Source organism: Saccopteryx leptura, chromosome 3 (assembly GCF_036850995.1).
Source record: "Saccopteryx leptura isolate mSacLep1 chromosome 3, mSacLep1_pri_phased_curated, whole genome shotgun sequence".
Lineage (NCBI taxonomy): Eukaryota > Metazoa > Chordata > Mammalia > Chiroptera > Emballonuridae > Saccopteryx > Saccopteryx leptura.
In genome coordinates, this window is record NC_089505.1 from 165,842,634 (window position 1) to 165,864,219 (window position 21,586).

Consider the following 21,586-nt stretch of genomic DNA (forward strand, 5'->3'; position numbering starts at 1 on the left):
GTTCTCACCGGTTTTTTAACTGTTCTCTTTAATCTGAACTCATCTGGAAACTGCCTTGTATTATTACTGTTTCACATGATATGCGTAGGCCTTGTCTCTGGAACTACAGTTTAAGCTTCTCAAGAGTCTTATTCTTTGACTTCACACACCGCCCAACAAATCGCTTTAAGTCAACAGACCTTAATGAACATGAAAAATGAGCAGTTTGGGGGAAAGTCCTTGAGAAAGAAAATGAATTAAGATGGGAGCAAAGCAGGGGGATAAGGGCGCTTGATTGACCTTTGTTTTTGAGAACTACAACCAACAGGTATTTCAAAGCTCAAGATAGCCGCTGCTGTTTTTTAGAGGGTTGCAAGGAGATCACCAGCGTGACCGCTCATTGGTTGGGAGGCGAGACCTCCAGTGCAGCTGGAGGCACTAGGTGGAGGTGGCGCTTGCGGCGCGCGGTCCTCTGACCGACAGGGGGAGCCCTGCCGAGCGCCGGTCCCGCCCCTCCCCTACCCGCCCCGCGCGACTCGCGCGCTGCCCGCCTCCCGGCGCCACTCCCGCCGCAGGCCGAAGGCCAGTTCCCCAGCGGACTGGCGACCCCGCAGCTCACTCGTCGCCCCGCCCCGCCCCGTCAAGCTTCGCCACGGGACGGGTAACGGTTACGAAGCACTTTCACGCCGCGATTTCTGCTTAGTCATTGTCTTACAGGAAACGGCTCGGTCAATTGGGAATCAACTCTGCAGCGGCGGCCGCAGAAGCAGGACCCGCAGCCACCGGCGCGTCCTTCCCGGGCCACCGCACCGCCGTCGCCGCCCGATCTCTCTCGGGCCGGAGCGCAGGCCGAGGTCCCGCCGCGCGGGGCGGGCAGCCTCGCGCCGGCCTTTCGGACTCGGGCACTGTGTCTGCGGAGCGACCTTCTTCCCCGCCTGCGGCGCCGTCGCCGCCCGGCCCCGTCCGTCCGCTGCCATGGGCACCGAGAGCCGCGCGGCCCGGGCGCTCCTGGCGCGGGCCCGCACCCTGCACCTGCAGACAGGGAACCTGCTGAACTGGGGCCGCCTGCGTAAGAAGTGCCCGTCCACGCACAGCGAGGAGGTGAGGGCGGGCGAGCTTGCTGCGGAGACGCGGGGTTCCGGGGCCTGGCCGCGGCTCGGCGGCTCGGACGGGCGAGGGCCGGTGGGCGGGCTGGGCGCTCACCTGGGCTCGACCGGCGGGCGGAGGCTGGGGCCGCTGCCGCGCGTCTGCGCGCCCAAAGCTGCTGTTGGGGCCCAGGGTCTTAAGCTCGGCAGGTGCAGCTTCCCCCTGAGTGACGCCTCCATTCATGCTTATGCTGATCTCCGAACTCGCAACCGTGTCGGATCCCTCTCCCGGGCTAGGGGCTCAGAGAAGGCCAGTGCTTCGCTCGGCCCCGTTCCCTTCCTTCCTCGCACTTGTCCAGGTGAAAAATAGTTTAGAGATTCAGTTTTGGAGTTAAGATGTAGTCCACTTAGTTTTTAGGATGTTGACCACACATAGTTTCTCTTTTGCTGTGAGGCAAATGACTAAACACTCAAACTCGGCTTTGAAACAGTATGTATTTTTTCTTGCCGAAGATTAATCCTAGTTTATTTGCCTAAAGATTAATCACTGGCTTGAAGCGGCAGAAATTAATCTGGAATCATACACTTGTTACATAGCTGGTCATTCCTGAGAGAGCAGTCATTGACTGCACAATGAATTGTGGAGGCATATTGGTGGTGTGGAACAATTTAGTATTAAAAAATAACAATAAATAAACGTTTAATTTAGGAGCTCTGTGACTTTGGGGAAGTTACTGTCTGACAATGTGGCTTTAAAATTGGATAATAAGCCTGACCAGGCGGTGGCGCAATGGATAGAGTGTCGGACTGGGATGCAGAGGACTCGAGTTCGAGACCCCAAAGTCTCTAGCTTGAGCGCGGGCTCATCTGGTTTGAGCAAAAGCTGACCAGCTTGGACCCAAGGTCTCTGGCTCGAGCAAGGGATTACTTCATCTGCTGAAGGCCCACGGTCAAGGCACATATGAGAAAGCAATCAATGAACAACTAAGGTGTCGCAATGCACAACGAAAAACTAATGATCGATGCTTCTCATCTCTCCATTCCTGTCTGTCCGCCCCTGTCCTATCCCTCTCTCTGACTCTCTCTCTGTCTCTGTAAAAAAAAAAAAAGACTAAAATTGGATAATAACATTTTAGGCAAGTCGTTGTGAGGATTAAAATATTTGTGAAAACACCATACAGGCATATTATCTCCCTTATTTTCTGGTTCAATCAGAAAGATAAATATTTTTAAAAGAATTTTTTATTTTTCAATTACAGTTGACATACAATATTATATTAGTTTCAGGTGTACAACATCCTGATGAAACATTTTTGTGACTTACAAAGTGATCAACCAGATAAGTCTAGTATCCATCTGACACCATACAGAAAAAACCAGTGCTGATTAAAAGGAAAAATAAATCTCCTAAAGTATGTCATAATATGTTATCAGCTGTCTTCCCACAGCAGTTTCTGCTGCTTTGTATAAGGTGTTGGTGACATACCACACAGCAGCAAATGGCATTGCTCTGAATATGTGCTGGACCTGTGCATAGGTCTGTTGCTGGGGGTCGGTGCCCATCGGGAGATGAGAACTCTTGGTTGTAACTTTACTAGGAATCAGAATCCTTTTCCTTATTTTCTGTCCAGGTAGGTCCCAGCTCAGTTTATACAACTTGTTCTGTTCAAACCATCCCACTTTGACTATTTCTTTCAAAGATAAATATTTCTATGTTTAGTTCTAGACTTTTAATTTCCTCTAGTGCTACTGGTTTAGTACACTGTTTTTGCATGTATATTGGGTAATACTGAGCTAAATTTTCACTTACCTCACTACAACACACTCTAGAGTAGTGGCTTTCAAAGTTTTTACTGAAAACTAAGAAATTCATTTATCTTGCAATACAGTATAAATATACATATTTATGTATATAGTTTCATGAAAAGATTAACTCTTATATATTGTATGTTCTGATATTTTTCATTTCATTTTAATTTTTAAAAACTTGATTATTTTAGAGAAGTTATGAGTCACACCCTACAGTGTTTAAAAATATTGTTCAAAAGACTAATTCTGGTTTGAATGTTTTGTTTTGGTTGCAGTACAAGAGGGAAAAAAACTAAAGAAACTAGCAAATATTAGATGAACACGAGATATAGCAGCATATTGAAGGAAAAATATTCATGTTTTGTTTGCATGTAAGAAAACTAATAATCGGGGTTTCAAATAGGGATGTGCTACTTGAGACAGTTTAACCTCATTGAATAAGGAAACAATAAATCACTCATTGAGAAAATTTGAACATTGAGAGTTTAATTATATTTTCTAAAAGTTCTCTTCTAGTTTTAATATATGCTTTTTTGTTTTTATTCTGTGATCTCTGTCCAGATGTTTTGTTACACTGGAATTTTATGAAATCAGATCTTGTTTTTTAAATGGGCCATTATAAGATTGTTTTGCACAGTTCTTTGTTGTAAGGGTAGTTGACCAGTTAAATCATATGCTATTTTTAAAACTCTTATACAACCCTGGGCTTAATGATGTACTACATTATGGTGATACTTATCTTCAGTGATAAGTGTGTGTGTGTGTGTGAAGAATGAAGAAAGCAAAGAACAAAAAAGTACAAGGTTAATGTTCAATCAGTACAGATAACAGGTAAAAGATTAAAAATCCCTAGGTTTGATATAGTCAATGAATTTCTCCTATATTGTGACATTGAACTATTCCGTGATTTATCCTGACATTTTTCAGAATTTAAGATTAATTAAAGAAATGGTTTCAAGAAGAGGCTGAATTCTCAGAAAATATATTTATCTTCCTGAATTGTAATTCAACAGGAAAGCCTTAAGTATGCAAATGAACCATCCTCCCAAAGGAAAATTTCCTCAAATTTTCCCATGATTTGAGCCAAAGCACTTGTAATAGAATTGTTAACTTTCAGTCCATCTTGCTGCCTCAGCTTTTACTAATTTTTAAAAGACTATTGACTTGTAATATTGTGTGGAATTATTTTCCACTAATTTTTATCTGACTTAAATTTGATCATAAATATACTTTCTATAAAGATATAAACCTTATAAATTGAATTCATGTGGGTTATTATATTATTGTGGGTTGTAAATCTTAACATAGGTGACTCTGAACTCTTCAATTGATAAACTAATTGTCCCTTGTAATTATATGTACTAAGATATAATCAATAAAGTGTTTATAGCAGTTTTTATCATAAGCAGTCGTAGATCAGAGAGTTCAGAAGTTTAGTCTTTCTTATTGCTATTAGGAAAGTGCTTTTGCAATTCAGAAACTTGCTTCTAGTTACTCATTTATATTTTTGTTGATTTTCCACAGAATGCAAAGCATGGTGCCCTTGGATATTTATAAGGCAGTGATTTTAAACTGCTAATGTTGCCCATTAGTAGTCATAAATCAATTTAGTGATTTATGGAGCAGCATATTTTTTTCTTATTACCAGACCATCAGAGTGCGCCTGGCATGTAGTGAACATAAATATTGTTCTGTAAATTTTTGTTATATGTATGTAGGTCCTCACTATGCACATGTATGTCTACCTTTGACCCACTATCTAAAGCAGTGGTTCTCAACCTTTCTAATGCCGTGACCCCACAATACAGTTCCTCATGTTGTGGTGACCCCAAACCAAAAAATAATTTTGGTGGCTACTTTATAACTGTAATTTTGCTACAGTTATGATTCGGAATGTAAATACCTGATATGCATTGTGTATTTTCCAATGGCTTTGGGCGACCCCGCTGGGGTCGCGACCCACAGGTTGAGAACCGCTGATCTAAAGTAAGTTTGAAATATACTCATAAGATAAAAAATAACATAAACACTTGAATGAGTTTATAACATACTATAATGTTAGTGTAAAAATTTTATTAGTTTATATGAGAAAACATTGAAGACAGGTTGGAGGTATACCTAAGTGTTAGGAAATGGCATATGGACTGACATGCATGTTGACTTATGTAAGATATGACTATGGTGGTTCTCAGACTTTAGAGTACATATTGATTGCTTGGGATGTTTGTTAAATAAAAGTTCCCTTATAGAGTGATTAAGCAAATCTGTTATGGAGCTCAGGAATTTGAAATTTTAATTTAAAAAATTATGATGAATCTGATATAGGAGTTTTTTGTGGCCACTTAGAGAATCATTTGTTTGCCTTTGAGGAATATAATGCAGCAGTTAATATTAATTCTAGTCAGGCTGCCTGGACTTGAAACCCATGTTTCTCCTTTATAAACTTTATTTTTTAATTTTTTTGTTTCCTCTTTTTAAAAATTTATATTTATTAATTTTTAGAATGGGGGAGAGAGAGAGAGAGAAACATTGATTTGTTTTCATTGGTTGATTCTTTCTTGTATGTATCCTGTCTGGGGATCAAACCCACAACATTGCCATGTTAGGACCACGTTCTAACTGACTGAGCTACTGAGCCAGGTTTTTTGTTTCTTTATGGCTGTTTTTATGTCTCAAAATTTGCCTAAATTTTTATTAGTACAAAAACACTGTAAAATAATTAGATTACTGCTTTAAGTCATCAACATTTGAGAATTAAGAGTAGGATAAAAATCGATATTAAGTTTTCTTTGTTGAAGAAAAAAATCTTATAGAACTGAAGTTTTAGTTTGTTTGGTATTTCTTATGGACAACTTTTCCCTACTTACCAAACTAATACATTCTTATTCTGGAAGTACAGAAAAGTGTATAGAATTTGATTAACAGTTTCAAAATGCATTCCTTTTGCAGCTTCGAGATTGTATCCAAAAGACCTTGAATGAGTGGAGTTCCCAAATCAGCCCTGATTTGGTTAGGGTGAGTAAAATGTGGATCAAGATACCATGTAATCCATGACTGACCAGTGGTGGCACAGTGGGTCAAGCGTCAACCTGGAACGCTGAGGTCGCAGGTTCAAAACGCTAGGCTTGCCTGGTCAAGGCACATATGGGTTGATGCTTCCTGCTCCTCCCCCCCTTCTCTCTCTGTCTCTCTTCTCTAAAATGAATAAATAAATAAATAAAAATAAAGAAGAAAGATCAGAGCAAAAATAAATGATATATAGACTAAAAAAAATTTTTTTAAAGATATCATGTAATCCAAAAGGGAAGTGAAGTAAGCAGGAAATGAATTTCCTCATTTTTGATAGGGAAGTCAAATGGGCAGTTAGCACTTATGGCTGATATGCTGACATAGCAGTGTGACTCAGTAGGCTTAAGCATAAAACAGACCATCTATTCTGTGTAGTCAACTCTTCTATTAGATAAGATACTAGGATTGTCTGCTTAGTTCCCACCAGAATTTCCTCACAATGTATCTTCCAGTTTATATTTAGCCTGATAAAGGAATTACTGTTATTAAACAGTTTGGGTTGATATATTGCTTTAGTAGAATATCACCCCAATAATGTTGTCACTAGAAATCATTTTTAAAGTGTCAGTTTCTGCTGAAACTGAGCAACTGTGTTTCATTAAATGTCAGTATATAACTATTATTACAAATGTTAACATATGGAACCTCTGTCTGTAAACACTCTTAGGGATCCAACTCAGCCAAAGGTATACAAAAAATTACGTAGACTACCTTGAAAAAAATGGAAGAAGTTGTGTGCTGGACATACTTCTTTCCCTGAGCATACTGCAAGACATACTGCTATACATACACTGATTAATGTTTACTATCAATTTGTTTCTCTGAAGTGACCGCTTACTCTGTACATGCATGACTAGTCAACATGCACCAGGCCTATAGTATGCTCCAGAACTGTGAGAAAGACCTTACTGTTTACTTTGTTTTAATCTTGTAAGTGTGAATTAATATGTTTCTGATTTATATGTGCTAACATTTTATAATTTTCCACACAAATGATTCATTATGCATTTACTTTTTTTCCTTTTTTTTTTTTTTTTTTTTTTTTGTATTTTTCTGAAGTTAGAAGCAGGAGGCAGTCAGACAGACTCCCACATGAGCCCAACTGGGATCCACCCAGCATGCCCACCAGGGGTCGATGCTCTGCCCATCTGGGGCGTTGCGGCTGGAGCCATTCTAGCACCTGAAGTAGAGGCCATGAGCCATCCTCAGCACTGGGGCCAACTTCGCTCCAATAGAGCCCTGGCTACAGGAGGGGACGAGAGAGACAGAGAGAAAGGAGAAGGGGAAAGGATGGAGAAGCAGATGGGTGCTTCTCTTGTGCGCCCTGACCGGGACTTGAACCGGGGACTTCCACACGGCGGGCCGATGATCTACTGCTGAGCCAACCAGCCAGGGCATCCTAAATTTTTTAAATTAATTAATTTATTTATTTTTAAGTGAGAGGAGGGGAGATAATAAGACAAACTTCTGCATGCACCCTGACTGGGATCTACCCAGCAACCCCATCTGGGTCTGATGCTTGAATCATCCGAGCTATCCTCAGTTCCTGAGGCCCACCCTCGGACCACCTGAGCCACTGGCTGTGGGAGAGGAAGAGAGAGAGAGAGGAGGGGGAGAGGGGGAGGGGTAGAGAAGCAGATGGTCACTTCTCTTACGTGCCCTGACTGGGGATCATACCCAGGATGTTCGCATACTGGGCCAATGTGCTATCCACTGAGCGAACCAGCCAGGGCCCCTTTACTTTTTTTATTGCACTCAGAAAAAATGTTTTGGTTTAATATGTTTGTGATTAATGTAGGAAGTTTTTAATGTGCCATTATCAGAATGAGTAATATTATTTTTCATTGGTTTTTTTTCTAAGTAAAATTATCTCCTGCCTGACCTGTGGTGGCACACTGCGATAAAGCGTCGACCTGGAACACTGAGGTCGCCGATTCGAAACCTTGGGCTTACCTGGTCAAGGCACATATGGGAGTTGATGCTTCTTGCTCCTCACCCTTCTCTCTCTCTCTCTCTGTCTCTCTCTCTCACTCCTCTCTCTCTAAAAAATCAATAAATAAAACATTAAAAAAAATAAAATAAAATAAAATTATCTCCTGCACTAGTGGTTCTAACAACTTACAGGCCTTCTGCCCCTCCTCCACTTATTGGTTTTTTGTTTTTTTAATATACATCCCTTTGAATACTTGATCAAAATGAGACACCTTTTCCCAGAAAATGGACATATGCACATAAAGTGTTTGACCTGTATTTTAGGGCTTTACAAACCTCATGAAGCCCGTTCAGACCTCAGGTAAAGAACCCTGTTATATTTTAGGTTCCTTGCTTCCAAAAGGCAGTAGAAATTAAATAGCTAAAGAGAAATATTTTATATTTATTGTAAACATCATGTGTTTATTATAGGAGTTTCCGGATGTCTTGGAATGTACTGTATCTCATGCAGTAGAAAAGATAAATCCTGATGAAAGAGAAGAAATGAAAGTTTCTGGTAAAGTTGAGCCTTTCCAATTCATAGCGTTATATAATAGAAATGATGGTGAGGTTTTGTCAGTCATGGGAATAAGCCTTTCTTTGCTTCTGGTCATGAATGACTCAGTCACTGTGTGTAGGGCATATAAAGATTCTTTTAACATAATTTAATGTCAACTCTTAGAGGGAGTTATTGGAGGTTCGTGTTGACTACTTTAGTGGAGTCACAATAGAACTTTACCTTGCTGTTCTTCAAAGTCATTTTTATTAATTTATATTTTGGACTTCAGGGCAGTGGGAAGATTAATGTGGAGGAAATAGAAAGAATAACGGGAAGTCTTCAGAACATTGTCTACCCAGAATAGGCATAACCCTCTCTTCCTGGCATGACACTACCATACAATGGCTGAGGTGGCCGGGGAGTATAGAAAGAAGTCTAGGCAACAAGTTGTATGAAGAGAAATGAAATACATATTATACTCATTCAACAAATGTATCAAGTGACTCCTTTCCAGAGACTATACTAAGCTCAAGGAAAGAAAAAATGAAAAGGTGACTGTTCTTGCCCTCAGCTTATAGTCAGCATAGCACAGTGATTAAAAGCTTGAATCTGACAAGATTGAAATTCCTGGGTGTACAGATTACTGACTGGTATAATCTTGGGCTAACAAGTTATTTAATCGCTGTTGAGTCTCAGTTTCTTCAACTATAAAATGGGGTACAGCTGTTTCACAGGCTTATTTGTAAGTTAGAGGAAATTACAAAAGAAGCACATACAGTGCTTAGTACAAAGTCAAATGCTAGGTAGCTATTATTGATTACCATTTGTGATTGGGTTATTTTATTATTGGGGGGTGAATGGACGTGTAAGCTGAGACAGGGCTTCATCGTCTTTTGTCTCTAATAATAACTACTATTTGTTGAATCTTACTTTGTATCAGGCACTATAGTTGGCACTTTTTATTACATTATAATTCTCAAATAATTCTACAAGGTAGGTCTATTCCCATTGCACAGGTGACATTAAATAGCTTCAAAGTTGTCATACAGCCAGTAAGTGCTTAAACCAGGAATTCACTCAGGTATGCCTGACTCCAAAGCCCATTTCTTTCTATTGTGTTAAAAATGAAGTAAAAGCAATATCTTCTCTGTGGTCAACTGCAGTTTATCATGGTTTCGATTCATGTTGGAGCTCTTACAAGTTGTCCTCAGTTCCTGACAGGCTTGATAACTATCAAAATTCTCCCCATATGAAGAGCATTTCTCTCTACTTACCTAAAAATGCCTCTACTTTCAGCGAGAGGAGGGCGTATCAAATGGCACAAATTTATGGCCAGAGGGATTGTGGTGGGGAGGGTTTTCATAGAATACAATTATGGGAGCTAAGGTTGAACCAAAGTGGTGAAGAGCGACTTACCTGGTAGAGGAACTGTGCTGGCTTTTAAATAGAGAAGTAATGTGAGGAAAGCAATGTTTTAGCAAGATCATCTAGCAGTAGAAAGGAAAGGAGAAATAAATATATAAGGAGAATTTGTTGTATATGTTGAAGGCCAGGTACTTTAATATAGTGTATTTCATTAGCCTGTTTTCTCTCCATTCCCTTTTCAGATTTCCTCTCTCAATGCTCTCCTACTACTTCATTTCTCTATTTGCATAACTTTAGGTTTTTGAACATAAAGTAAATATAGACATGTAAAGTTGAGTTGAAATCAAGCAAAAGCCATAATCTTTTCAATTTAGAAAACTATTCAACTTTCCTGTTTGAAGATGAAAAAAGAAATGCCAATTAATGTAGTCCTGGGTCGGTATATATATATAGTCCCTATTAAATTAGCATATACATACATATATATACATACATATATATACACACATACACATACATGCACACATATTTTTAATAACATTCTATATTGTTAAGAGAACAACTCTTGTAGTGGTCTGATAAAATTTAGGAGGTAAATAAAATAGAACAATACTCACAAAAAAAGATCTTTGACTCAGAATCTCATTAGTGATAATTTGTCCTTAGGAAAAGCTTTAACATAATGTTGAACAAAAAGTTATTAAGATGTTTATGTTAGCATTATGTGTGATAACAAAAACCTAGATCTAACCTAAACGTTCAAAAAGCAAGAAATCATTTATACCCTATCAAAATTACAGAATAATGGTCAATCTTTAAAAAATGAGTATGGGTAGAAGAAGGTGTGCAGATAAATGGAGATGGAATAAGACTAGACTTGGAGTGGTGAACACACAATACAATATACAGATAATGTGTTATAGAACTGTACACTTGAAACATATAATTAACCAGTTTCACCTCAATAAATTCAATAAAATATAAAAAATTTTAAATGAGTATATACAGTTATTCATTAAAAGTACAGAGTACAGAAAAGTCTAAACAGTAATTGTTTTTGGTGATAAGACTTGGTGATTATTTTTTTTTTGGTCTTTCTACTCATTTATAGGTTTTCCTCATTTCTAGAGAATATATTACTAGTATGATAAAAAAAAAAGATAACTAAATACTGCATAGAGATATAAAAAAATATTACATAAAGATAAGCTAAATAGTAGAAACAATGTTATACCCTGCTTCATATGGTCAAGAACTGGTTAAGGTAATGTCTAAAATTTTTTAAAATAATTGTATTAGGAAGGTGGGATTATGAGTTTTTCTGTTTTCTTTTTCAGTTTTCTTCTCATCATAAGCAATTTTAATTTAGTCTACATAGAGATTTTCATTTATTGGAGAAAGTAAATGATATGATCCATTAATGTTTAATTCATAAAATGTACATTTTGAGGAATAAGTTTATCTGACCTGCCTTTTAACAAATGGTTAATTAATATTTGCTTTTTTGTTTTGACAAACAGACATTTGTTCGCAACTAGGATACAATTTAAAAATTACAATGGAGATATACTCTATGTTTTAAAATGAAAACTATAAAATTACATGACTAGGAAAGATAAAAGTAATTCATTTAGTATTATCTGTGAACTTAGTATTGTTAGCAGTGTTAATACTATATAGTAGGATGTTACCAAATGTAGTCATCGGTTTTGTTTTCTTTGTTACCCAGCAAAACTGTTCATTGTAGGCTCAGATTCTTCATCATCAACTAGAAATGCAGTTGACATGGGTAAGGAAAGTATTAACTTTTTATCTTTATTGTGGTGTATATCTTATGTTCAGGTCCATGTAAAAATTTTTACCTTTAATACTCTAGCCCAATTTCTTAAGGCTTCTACAGAATCATACTAGTTTATATAGGGTCGTATTTTGATATGTAAGAGGAATGTAAAAGATGTAACAGTTAAATGTTAACTGTTTGGAGGTAGAAATTCTTCTTAATCATATTCTTAGCCCTTTTAATATTATAAATAAAATACCAAACCAACCACAACAACAAACAAGCAAATGATTTTTTATCTATTTTCAGTACTCGGTTTAGGTTACTGTGGTATTATTATAGTTATTCAGTTATTTTTTTTCTTTTAAAAAATTCTTCCAGTATTTGCATATGTTGAATACTTAAATAATTAGCTCTTTAATATATGTGGAGTAAATAATAATCATTAAAAGTAAACTTGAATTATTTTCATAGAAACTAAGAAATTATTTACGTCTATTAATATAGATTAAGACCATAAATTCAGTTTTTCATAGTCTCAAGTTTTTCTTTTTTGCTGTAACTATAAATTGCAAGAATATTAGGTCAGAATTCTTGTGATCATCTAGATGAAATACTAGTAGAACTAGAGAAGAAAATGTTATGAAGATAAGGAAGCCACCAAAAAATCATGGGACCTAAGAAACAAGGAAGCCTGTTCCCCCAAAAAGAGGAGCCTAAAGTAGCTGTGGCTTCCCAAGAAGAAGCAGGTCACACAGGTCAAGTAGATGAATGAACACTTACACTATTTTAAAAGATGTAAATATTCTAAGTAACAGATAAATAATGAAACTGAGTATAATAATATGTTATATAGAACACTAGTGAATACAGGGACAGAATTTGGTGGGATGCTTGAAGGGCATTAGAAATACTTGTTTTTATTATATAACAAACATGTGCCCTCTTTGTGTTTGCCTTCACATCAGCCTGTTCAGTCCTTGGAGTTGCACAGCTGGATTCTGTGATCATTGCTTCACCTCCTATTGAAGATGGAGTTAATCTTTCCTTGGAGCATTTGCAGCCGTACTGGGAGGAATTAGAAAACTTAGTTCAGAGTAAAAAGATTGTTGCTATAGGCACCTCTGATCTAGACAAAACACAGTTGGAACAGCTCTATCAGTGGGCCCAGGTAATGGACAGCTAGGCCTTGAGCACCCTGGAGGGGCATGTTGTTTCCAGTCTTTGCTGTATACTTTGGAGTGTTGTGCACGTAGTAGACACTCCCTGTGGGGAGACTATTCCAAATGTGGAAGTTTCGAGGCAAGCTTATATACAGCACTGGATTTTTTTTCTCAAATATATGTCTAATTGAACTAAATATTAACCTCACTTAAAATGAGTGACAAAAACACTAGAAAATAGGTATTGAGGCATTCACAGCCGAATGAATTAAATCTGTTTCCTTCAGTTTTACTTATGCAATTTTTACATTTTTTTACTTTGCAATGTATTACATTTTTCTTTAGGTATTATTTCCATGGTTCTAATTTCCTAAGTAAGGCAATATCATATATAACAAATATTTTGCTGACTTATTTAAAGATATATAAGACTTATTTCATACACCTTGATAATGGAGTGGGCATCATAAATTAATCCCTTCCGCTATCTGGCCTAGTAACATACAGATGATTAGGGAAGTTGTTTACTGGTATTTTACCTTTACTCTCTGTATCTCTCTTTTCTCCTGTACTTCGTTCCCAGCCTTGTCCCTTTCAGGGCTTTCATTGTCTTATGGACAGGAGGACCCTACAGAAAATGTTGTCCCTTCAGCCATTGACTTGGTGGTAGCTGGAATGTGGCTAACATCCAAAATGTACCTATAAATTAAACAGAAGAGCTATTAGAAATTATCAAATTCTTCTCTTTTTCAAAATATGTCTGGTTAATAACCATATTTTATACTTTAGGTTAAATGTACTTATTATTTGTATTTGATCCTCTACCTTTAAGACATATTCCCTTTGTAGTCGAACCATCACACTTAGAATTGAGTTTTTTCTGAGGCAGATGCATTAGATTGCAGGTTCTAGCAGGAGTAGTACTACGTATATAGTGTAGTACTATATGGGCTTTCCCCCTCCTAGAGCTGTTTTTCCTTTCTGTGATACTGCTAACATGAGTTAGAAAAGCATACATTAATAAATATATTCATGTAAGTGCTATAGAATGTGATATTTTATATTTTCTAAAATTGAATCCTTGTATCACTATCTACTTTTAGTAGTACTTAATTTAGTGGAGATCACATGATTATTGTTTCACTTCTAGGTAAAGCCAAATAGTAACCAAGTTAATCTTGCCTCCTGCTGTGTGATGCCACCCGATTTGACTGCATTTGCTAAACAGTTTGACATACAGCTATTGACTCATAATGATCCAAAAGGTAAGACAGATTTTCATTTACAGAATTTGATCATCAGCTTTTATCTTATAAGAAGCTACTTGTTAAAAGTGAATTTCTAATAGTGTATAGTGATAAATGTGCAATACTGTTACCCAATACTATTCTTAATGATTAGTTCAGAACATATATGCCTTTATTTTAGTTTCAGAGAGCTCCAGTTTTGTCTTTGTACCAGTGGGGAAAAAGTGAGGGATCATTTCCTGAACATAGGCCTGTTGAAGTTTATAAATATTAAGCTACACAAAAAATATCTAAGATATGCTGCATAGTATCATATATAATCTTGTCTAGTACACCAAAGAGCCACTTAAAAGAGGATAAAAATTTGGAAAAAGAGGCAGATAAAATTTAATTTAAACTTAACCATTTTAGGACCAATAATTGAGTAAGTATTTTATTAATCATTACTGTCAAGACATACATGTTTGTGCTAATAAGAAACATTTGATTAATGAGAATGGCTTGTCTGCCTTCCATAGAATTTTAACTTTTACAGAAGAATAGGAAAGCTGGAAAAAGAATGTTTTATACTTTATACTGTTTATTATTCTGTTCCATTCTCATTTTTTCACTGTTTTGTAGGGAGAAGAGGAACATTTTACTTAGTAAATATGTAAATATACAGGCTCTATGACAGTATTTTTGGGTAGTTTGAAGTGAGAAATATGTTAGGAAAGTTTTAAATCTCAGTATTGGAGGAAATTATATTTTACAGATGATTATTGGAGAAAAAACATTCAACTTTTATTTCTCTGTTTAAAAAGATGGCATTTATTAGTGGTTTGATTCTGTTTATTTTTAGGATACTTATGGATAAACTCTTAAGACTATATGCTATTTATGTTAACCATCTGCCCCATTCTCATTTTTCACTGTTTTGTAAGAAGAGGAGGAGGAATTTTAATAGTTTTGTTTTTCAGATGCCAGGCATCATGCTAAGTGCCTCAGAGAGATTAACTGTAATATTTGTAACAACTGAAACTAGGCATTTTATTGATGAGAAAATAGAGCCTAGGAGTTTAAGAAACTAGCCAAGGTCACTCAGTTGGCATAGGACAGGCTGAACTTGGACCTGGGTCTTGGCTGAATTTGGAGTCTTTTCCCACTAAGCAATATATCTCTGATTTCAAATCAGAATACACAATACAATGTACGGATGATGTATTATAGAATTGTACACCTGAAACCTATATTATTTTATTAACCAATGTCACTCCAATATTTTTGACAAAAATTTTTTTGAACACTTGAAGAGGTAGTGTTTTTAAAAGAAAGATACTACAACATAGTGTATAGATTTTTTTTAAAGTAATTGTAGTGGAAATCTAACAAAGAATTGCTATTGCTGATTCATTCTGTAATATAAACCATTTAAAGTTGAACTTTCCAGCCCTGGCCGGTTGGCTCAGCGGTAGAGCGTCGGCCTGGCGTGCGGGGGACCCGGGTTTGATTCCCGGCCAGGGCACATAGGAGAAGCGCCCATTTGCTTCTCCAACCCCCCCCTCCTTCCTCTCTGTCTCTCTCTTCCCCTCCCGCAGCGGAGGCTCCATTGGAGCAAAGATGGCCCGGGCGCTGGGGATGGCTCTGTGGCCTCTGCCCCAGGCGCTAGAGTGGCTCTGGTCTCGGCAGAGCGACACCCGGGAGGGGCAGAGCATCGCCCCCTGGTGGGCAGAGCTTCGCCCCTGGTGGGCGTGCCGGGTGGATCCCGGGCGCATGCGGGAGTCTGTCTGACTGTCTCTCCCTGTTTCCAGCTTCAGAAAAATACAAAAATACAAAATAAATAAATAAATAAATAAATAAATAAATAAAGTTTAACTTTCCATATGTTGGTAATATTACTTACCTGTTTACTTTGGGTTAGGGGCTCTTCCAACAGTAGAGTTATTACCAATAGCAGTTGTTACCAGCAACTGATGGACAAGCCTGTACCCCCCAGCCTAGCTCCACTTAAAAGAAACTCTGTCCTTTTTCTCATAGGAAAGGAAATAGGAGAAGACTAAGGTGTCTGGTATTGTATTTTTATGTTATCTCAATGTTGGCATATGGATTATGTGAAGAGAAATTTACATCACATCACATTTGCCAAACATCGTTGTTAGGCAAAATATAGTGCATATGTATATGAGAAGAGAAATTTAATCCTTTTTTGTATGTTTTTTGTTGTACTGATGTAATTTGACACTTGGATGTCTTTTTTAAATTGAATTCTGAATCCTTTTATTGGAATTCATAGGCTGATTCTGCATATGCTATTAATGAATCTTTATACACTTCGATCTATAAATGAAGCAACTCTCTTAAAATATTTGTTATGTTGGCTGATTCTAAGGCGTTAACATAGCTGAATCAAAAGTATGTATAAAAGTTAATGAAGAGCATAGTTCTTTGATTTTGTGTTGTTGACGTGAGAAACGTCCAAACCTGTAGAGAATTTTTATGTTTGAGTCAAATGGATGACAGTGCCATGAAGCAAGATCTCAAGTGCCCCAGGAAACAGCAGTTTTGCAACTTCTCTTACACAGTTGGAATTAAGGAGGGAACATAAGAAAGAGTACAGGAAGGTGGGGATTAGATTATAATGGTTGACAAGAATATGTGCTCTCTTAAGGGGGTTAGGCTTCCAAGGATCTGAAAAAGGCATTTCAAAGATGTGTAATGTAGATGAACAAATACAATGGACAAGGCTTGCTTTAGGCAAAGATAAAGCTTTTACTAAAGAAGTTGTATGCCTGGGACATGACTATCCATCATGACCTACCCACTTAGGAATTTGTGATCAGCGCACCCAGTTAGGTTACTTTTGGTTGGATTCATTACAGTGCCCCTTTGTTGTCCACGATGTCGATGTTTTTGTTTTGGTTTTTAAGTAATCACGTTGTACAACATTTAACTCTGCTTGACATCTAAAATAGAATTTTGTTTATAAGTCCTCTAAAAGCCTACCTCTGTTCTAAACTACTCTATTTCTCAGGAAGTATTATTTTCCATTACCCTTTGTCCTAGAAGCTGTGCTAGCAGTTTAACTACAGTCAGGATGTAATTGTGAAGTAGGATCTTTCCCCTTTTTATTTGCTTCACCAATTCCCCCACTCCCATTAAATCTAATCTGAAATATGCCTTCTTCCCTCAAGACCCTCTTATTAAACAAACCTGTGTTAATGTTACTTTTCCAAAGAGACATTTGCATTCTATTTATGAAAAAATATCATTTACTAGCTCTGTGATCTTGGCAAGTTATCTAACCAGTCTGCCTTGGCGTCCCCCTGTAAAGGGGAATAATATTACCTATCTCATAGGTTAACATGTGGATTCAATGAGTCAACAGATGTAAAGTACTCAGAAAAGTGCCTGCAGATGATCATAGGTAATATTTAGTGAGAGTTTACTATTGATTCTATTCAAATATCACAGCAGTTCATTTGGGGCAAACAGGTCCCAAATCATACTGTCTAGATGGTCACTTAATATCTGTGTGGTTGGTTCTGACCCCAGTGGAATCTTTCCATACTGATTGGTTTATTCAGCAGACACCTACTATGTGCCAGGCATTGTTTCTAAAGTACTAGAGATATAGGACCACGTCAAACAAATTCCAGCCCTCGTGAAATTTACTTTCTAATGGGAGGAGAGACTAATATGAATGTTAAATGTGATCAGTGGTGGTATGTGCTGTGAAGAAAAGTTGGCTAAGGTTAGGGATTGTTGTTTCATATGGGATGATGGTCACGGAGGCCTCCCACCTAAGGTGATGTTCACCAGAGACCTGCAGAAAGGGAGAGAGCCATGTGGGTATCTGGAAAAAGAGCATTGAGGAAGAGGGAGCAGCTGCTGCAAAGCCCCGAAGATGTGACTGTGTCTGAGTTTAGGATAGCTGGAGAAGAGGCAGTGAGCAGGGGACTGATACATCAGAGCATTAGTAGAGAGCTTGGACAAGAATGTGGAATCACAAGATAATGATTTCATCAAAGAGGTGCAAATGAAAAGATAATTGTTGGCAAATATTCTTTAAATGCTGGTCCTCCTGGGAGTGTAGTAAGACTGGCACTCGGAACATTATTAGCTCCTGGGAAAGTGTAGAGGGGGCCCTTTCTAGAAAGCAATTGGCAATATGTTCTGTATCTAGTCTTCAAAATGTACTTTGAACTTCTCATTCCATGGCCAGGAATGCATTATAGCATTGTTTGTATTAGCTAAATGTTAGGAAAACAACTAAATTTTTGGCCAACAATAAAGAAATGTATATTACGATATCTATATAATGTAATATTGGGAAAATTATTAAAAATGCTTTCATGGAGTATTTCATTACATGGGAAAAAATGAGTACATTAGGCTGTAACTAGAGTATGATTTCTAGATTTTAGGATATTGAGATGGATAGATAGGTAGGTAGGTAGGTAGGTAGATATAGAAAAAAAGTTGGAAAAAATATATGGCAAAAGAATGGGCCATCTCCGGTTGATAGGATCATGGGTAACTTTTTTTTCTTCTTTCTATTTTCATGTATTTTCCCTAGCAGTACCTGAGAATCACATAGAGATCTTCAAAAAATACAATTATCTAGGCCCCATTCACTAAAAGTTATGAGTAGGCCAGTCAGCTGCAGGTGTAGATACTTCTGAAGAGCTGCCTGGGTCTTTTGGACATACTGGTTCAGTTTCAGAGCATACATTAAGGCTAGACATATTTTCTATTCAGTTTTGAGGTGTTTCTTTCATTATATTTAAGTGCTTACCTACATAGCAAGGTACTTTTGTTTTCAAATTTAACTCTGGGTTTTTATTGTTTGTTCTAAGAACTTCTTTCTGAAGCAAGTTTCCAAGAAGCTCTTCAGGAGAGCATCCCTGGGATTCAAGCACACGAGTGGGTGCCACTGTGGCTGCTGCGATATTCAGTCATTGTTAAAAGTAGAGGAATTATCAAATCAAAAGGCTACATCTTACAAGCTAAAAGAAGGGGTTCATAACTATGACTTAGGATCATAACCTACTGACTTGCATTTTCCTTGAATATAAGGTAAAATGGAGATATGTAAAAATCTAATTACCATGGTGTCATTGAGGCAGATATTCTCGGGTTATATTTGACATATTATCTGTCAAGTTTTGACTACTTCTCTTGCTTCCTATCAGTTCACTCACATGAACCTCTATATTGTTTTCATTAAACTGTTATTTTCTAATTGAAATTACCTACAAAGAAAATATTTGCAGTATATTTTTCCTTTATTTTTATGACTAATAGAAATCAAGAAAATTTGTTGTTAGATATATTTTGGTCTAGGCATCAGGGTAATGTATATACATATTTTTTATTTCCAAAAAATTCATTAATTGCTTCTTATTCTATAGTATAACTAAGCAATTTGGTTACATTGAAATATTGGAAGATATTTTTCCTCTTGTTGATAAGATGATTATATCTCAGTAACTGGAGTAGCTGGGATCTACTAATAGTGTAAATAAAATTCATTTCTTCAATACATGGATAAAACAAAATTTTTTTTATTTAAGTTGACTTAATAATGTAATAACCTTGCTTGTAGTTTACCTATAGTGATTTAACCTTGAATTCTTGTGCTATATTTTCTCTTGCTATTATATACAAAAATGAACCAAAGTAAATCTAAAAGGGAGACTACAGACTTCAAAATTATTGTTTGGGGGTCTTATAAAAGCAACTATTGTCATCTTCAGATTCCTTTTAATTCTTGATTCATCCTTACTGTTTTGCTAGTCATTCAACACTATCAATTAAGTATTGAACACTTACCATATGCTGGGCCTGTGGGCTCCGGAGAGAGGAAGGGCACAGGGGTTAAGAATCAGTTGTTAAATATGTGATATTTGTTCCTCACTAATCACTGCGAGGGACTAAAAGCCAGGAGAGGGGTGAAAAAAGTCTTTAATTTAGGGCCAGTATTGTCTATTTAGACAATTTTGTGTGAGATATGGTCTTAATTATTTAAAAGCAAAACAATATGATCAAAACTTTAGAGCTAGAAGAGATTATAGATTCTTTGGTATAATTCCTCATTAGTTTAAGAACCAGAAAATAGCAAATAAATAATCCGTGACCTTTGATATATACTTTAGGTCTCTTTAATTCTATAAATTTGAAAAGTTCTTTAAAAATTTCTTGTATTTCAATCAATACTTTTAAACCATGTATTTTAATATATGGTTTATAAACTAAATTATATGCATATCTATATATATAAACTAATATATAAAATTAATTCACCCAATTTTTTCAACTTAGGGAACAGAACTGTGGTTCCATATTCAAAGTAAATTCACTAGGCTCTTTTCCTGTCCATAAATAAGGTTTTGTGGTTCAGTGGTTGGATAATTTGATCATTAGAATTATAATGTTAAATCAGCTGATTTACCTGCTAAAACTTGTTTAGACTTGGAGCTTCCTAAAGCCTTATATAGCCTTTATGTTAATTTCATGTAATATTATTAAATGTATATAGTTTTTTTATTTGGAAATGTACATTTTTCATATAACATAAGTCATTAAACAAACGCTCATTTTAATTTACGCCTATTTACAGTGACTTTGTCAAGATATTGTAAGAGGGAATTTTAGTATCATACTTATTGGTTTTTTTTGAAACCCTGGACTTAAAAAAATTGGATCATTTGAAGGGTTACTTTGAAAAAGGGAAAAAAACTTATGTTGCTAATGTACTCATACTTTAAAAACCTCTTTTTTTGTGTTCTTTTCTCCCCACTCCTGACAAAGAAGATTATAGATTCATTTTGTGAAGGGATCATGTATGGAATTTTTAAATGAGTTTTTTATTTGTTTCACTTCTGTACCTTTAGTTTCTGTTATTGAGTAGCTTTTTTTAAATGATTTTTTAAGACTTTATAATTTTCCAAGCTGATGTTCACACCTTTTTGTGTGTGTGTGAGAACTATCAGAAAGTAGTGAATACTTTTCAAATATTAAAAACTTGATGTTTAAAAAGCCATAAAAAAAATAACAGTGATATTACCAAATAATTGCTTAAAGCTGAAAACTAAGTTATCAATAGTTTTCTATAACAGATATGTTTTCTGGGGAGATGTGTATCCAGTAGACCAAGGTAGAAAGAATTTATACAATGGTTTGGGTTTTTGTTGTTTTGTTTTGTTTTGGTTTTTTTAGTAAACATGAAAAAAAAAAACCCTGTAGCTTATATTATACTTCCAAAATACACTGGAGCCTTACTTTAACATAATGTACTGTAACTTGGAGTTTGTTCTGTGATAAACCTATCTTGAATTCTCATTTAAGAAACTAGTCACCAGAAGGACCAAGCTGTCTAATAAAATACATTCACATGATATAAATTCTGAAGACCACTCACGCCAGTACGCTGGTATTTATTTAGGGATCTCCCGTGCTAGAATTTGAATCACAAATAATAGCTAGTAATTTTTTCATTCTCAAAAAAGATAAGGCAGCTAAGATAATTCTATTTTGAATGAATGGTTCAGATTTTTCCCAACCAAGACCAAATAATAATTGAAATAGAATCTTGATTTTCAGTGATAAAAGTCTAAGGCTCATTTAATACTCCACCTAGC

At 36.5% G+C, this 21,586-nt stretch overlaps 1 protein-coding gene across 1 annotated transcript; it reads left to right on the plus strand.

Annotated features, from left to right (window-relative positions):
- The first annotated feature begins 556 nt into the window (after positions 1–556).
- Positions 557–21,103, plus strand: GCLM (glutamate-cysteine ligase modifier subunit). The gene is made up of 7 exons (XM_066376746.1): positions 557–1,080; positions 5,823–5,888; positions 8,346–8,430; positions 11,507–11,566; positions 12,526–12,728; positions 13,871–13,985; positions 18,803–21,103. The coding sequence occupies exons 1-7, from the start codon at positions 955–957 to the stop codon at positions 18,970–18,972; spliced, it is 825 nt and encodes a 274-aa protein (XP_066232843.1). The 5' UTR covers positions 557–954; the 3' UTR covers positions 18,973–21,103.
- The last annotated feature ends 483 nt before the right edge of the window (positions 21,104–21,586 follow it).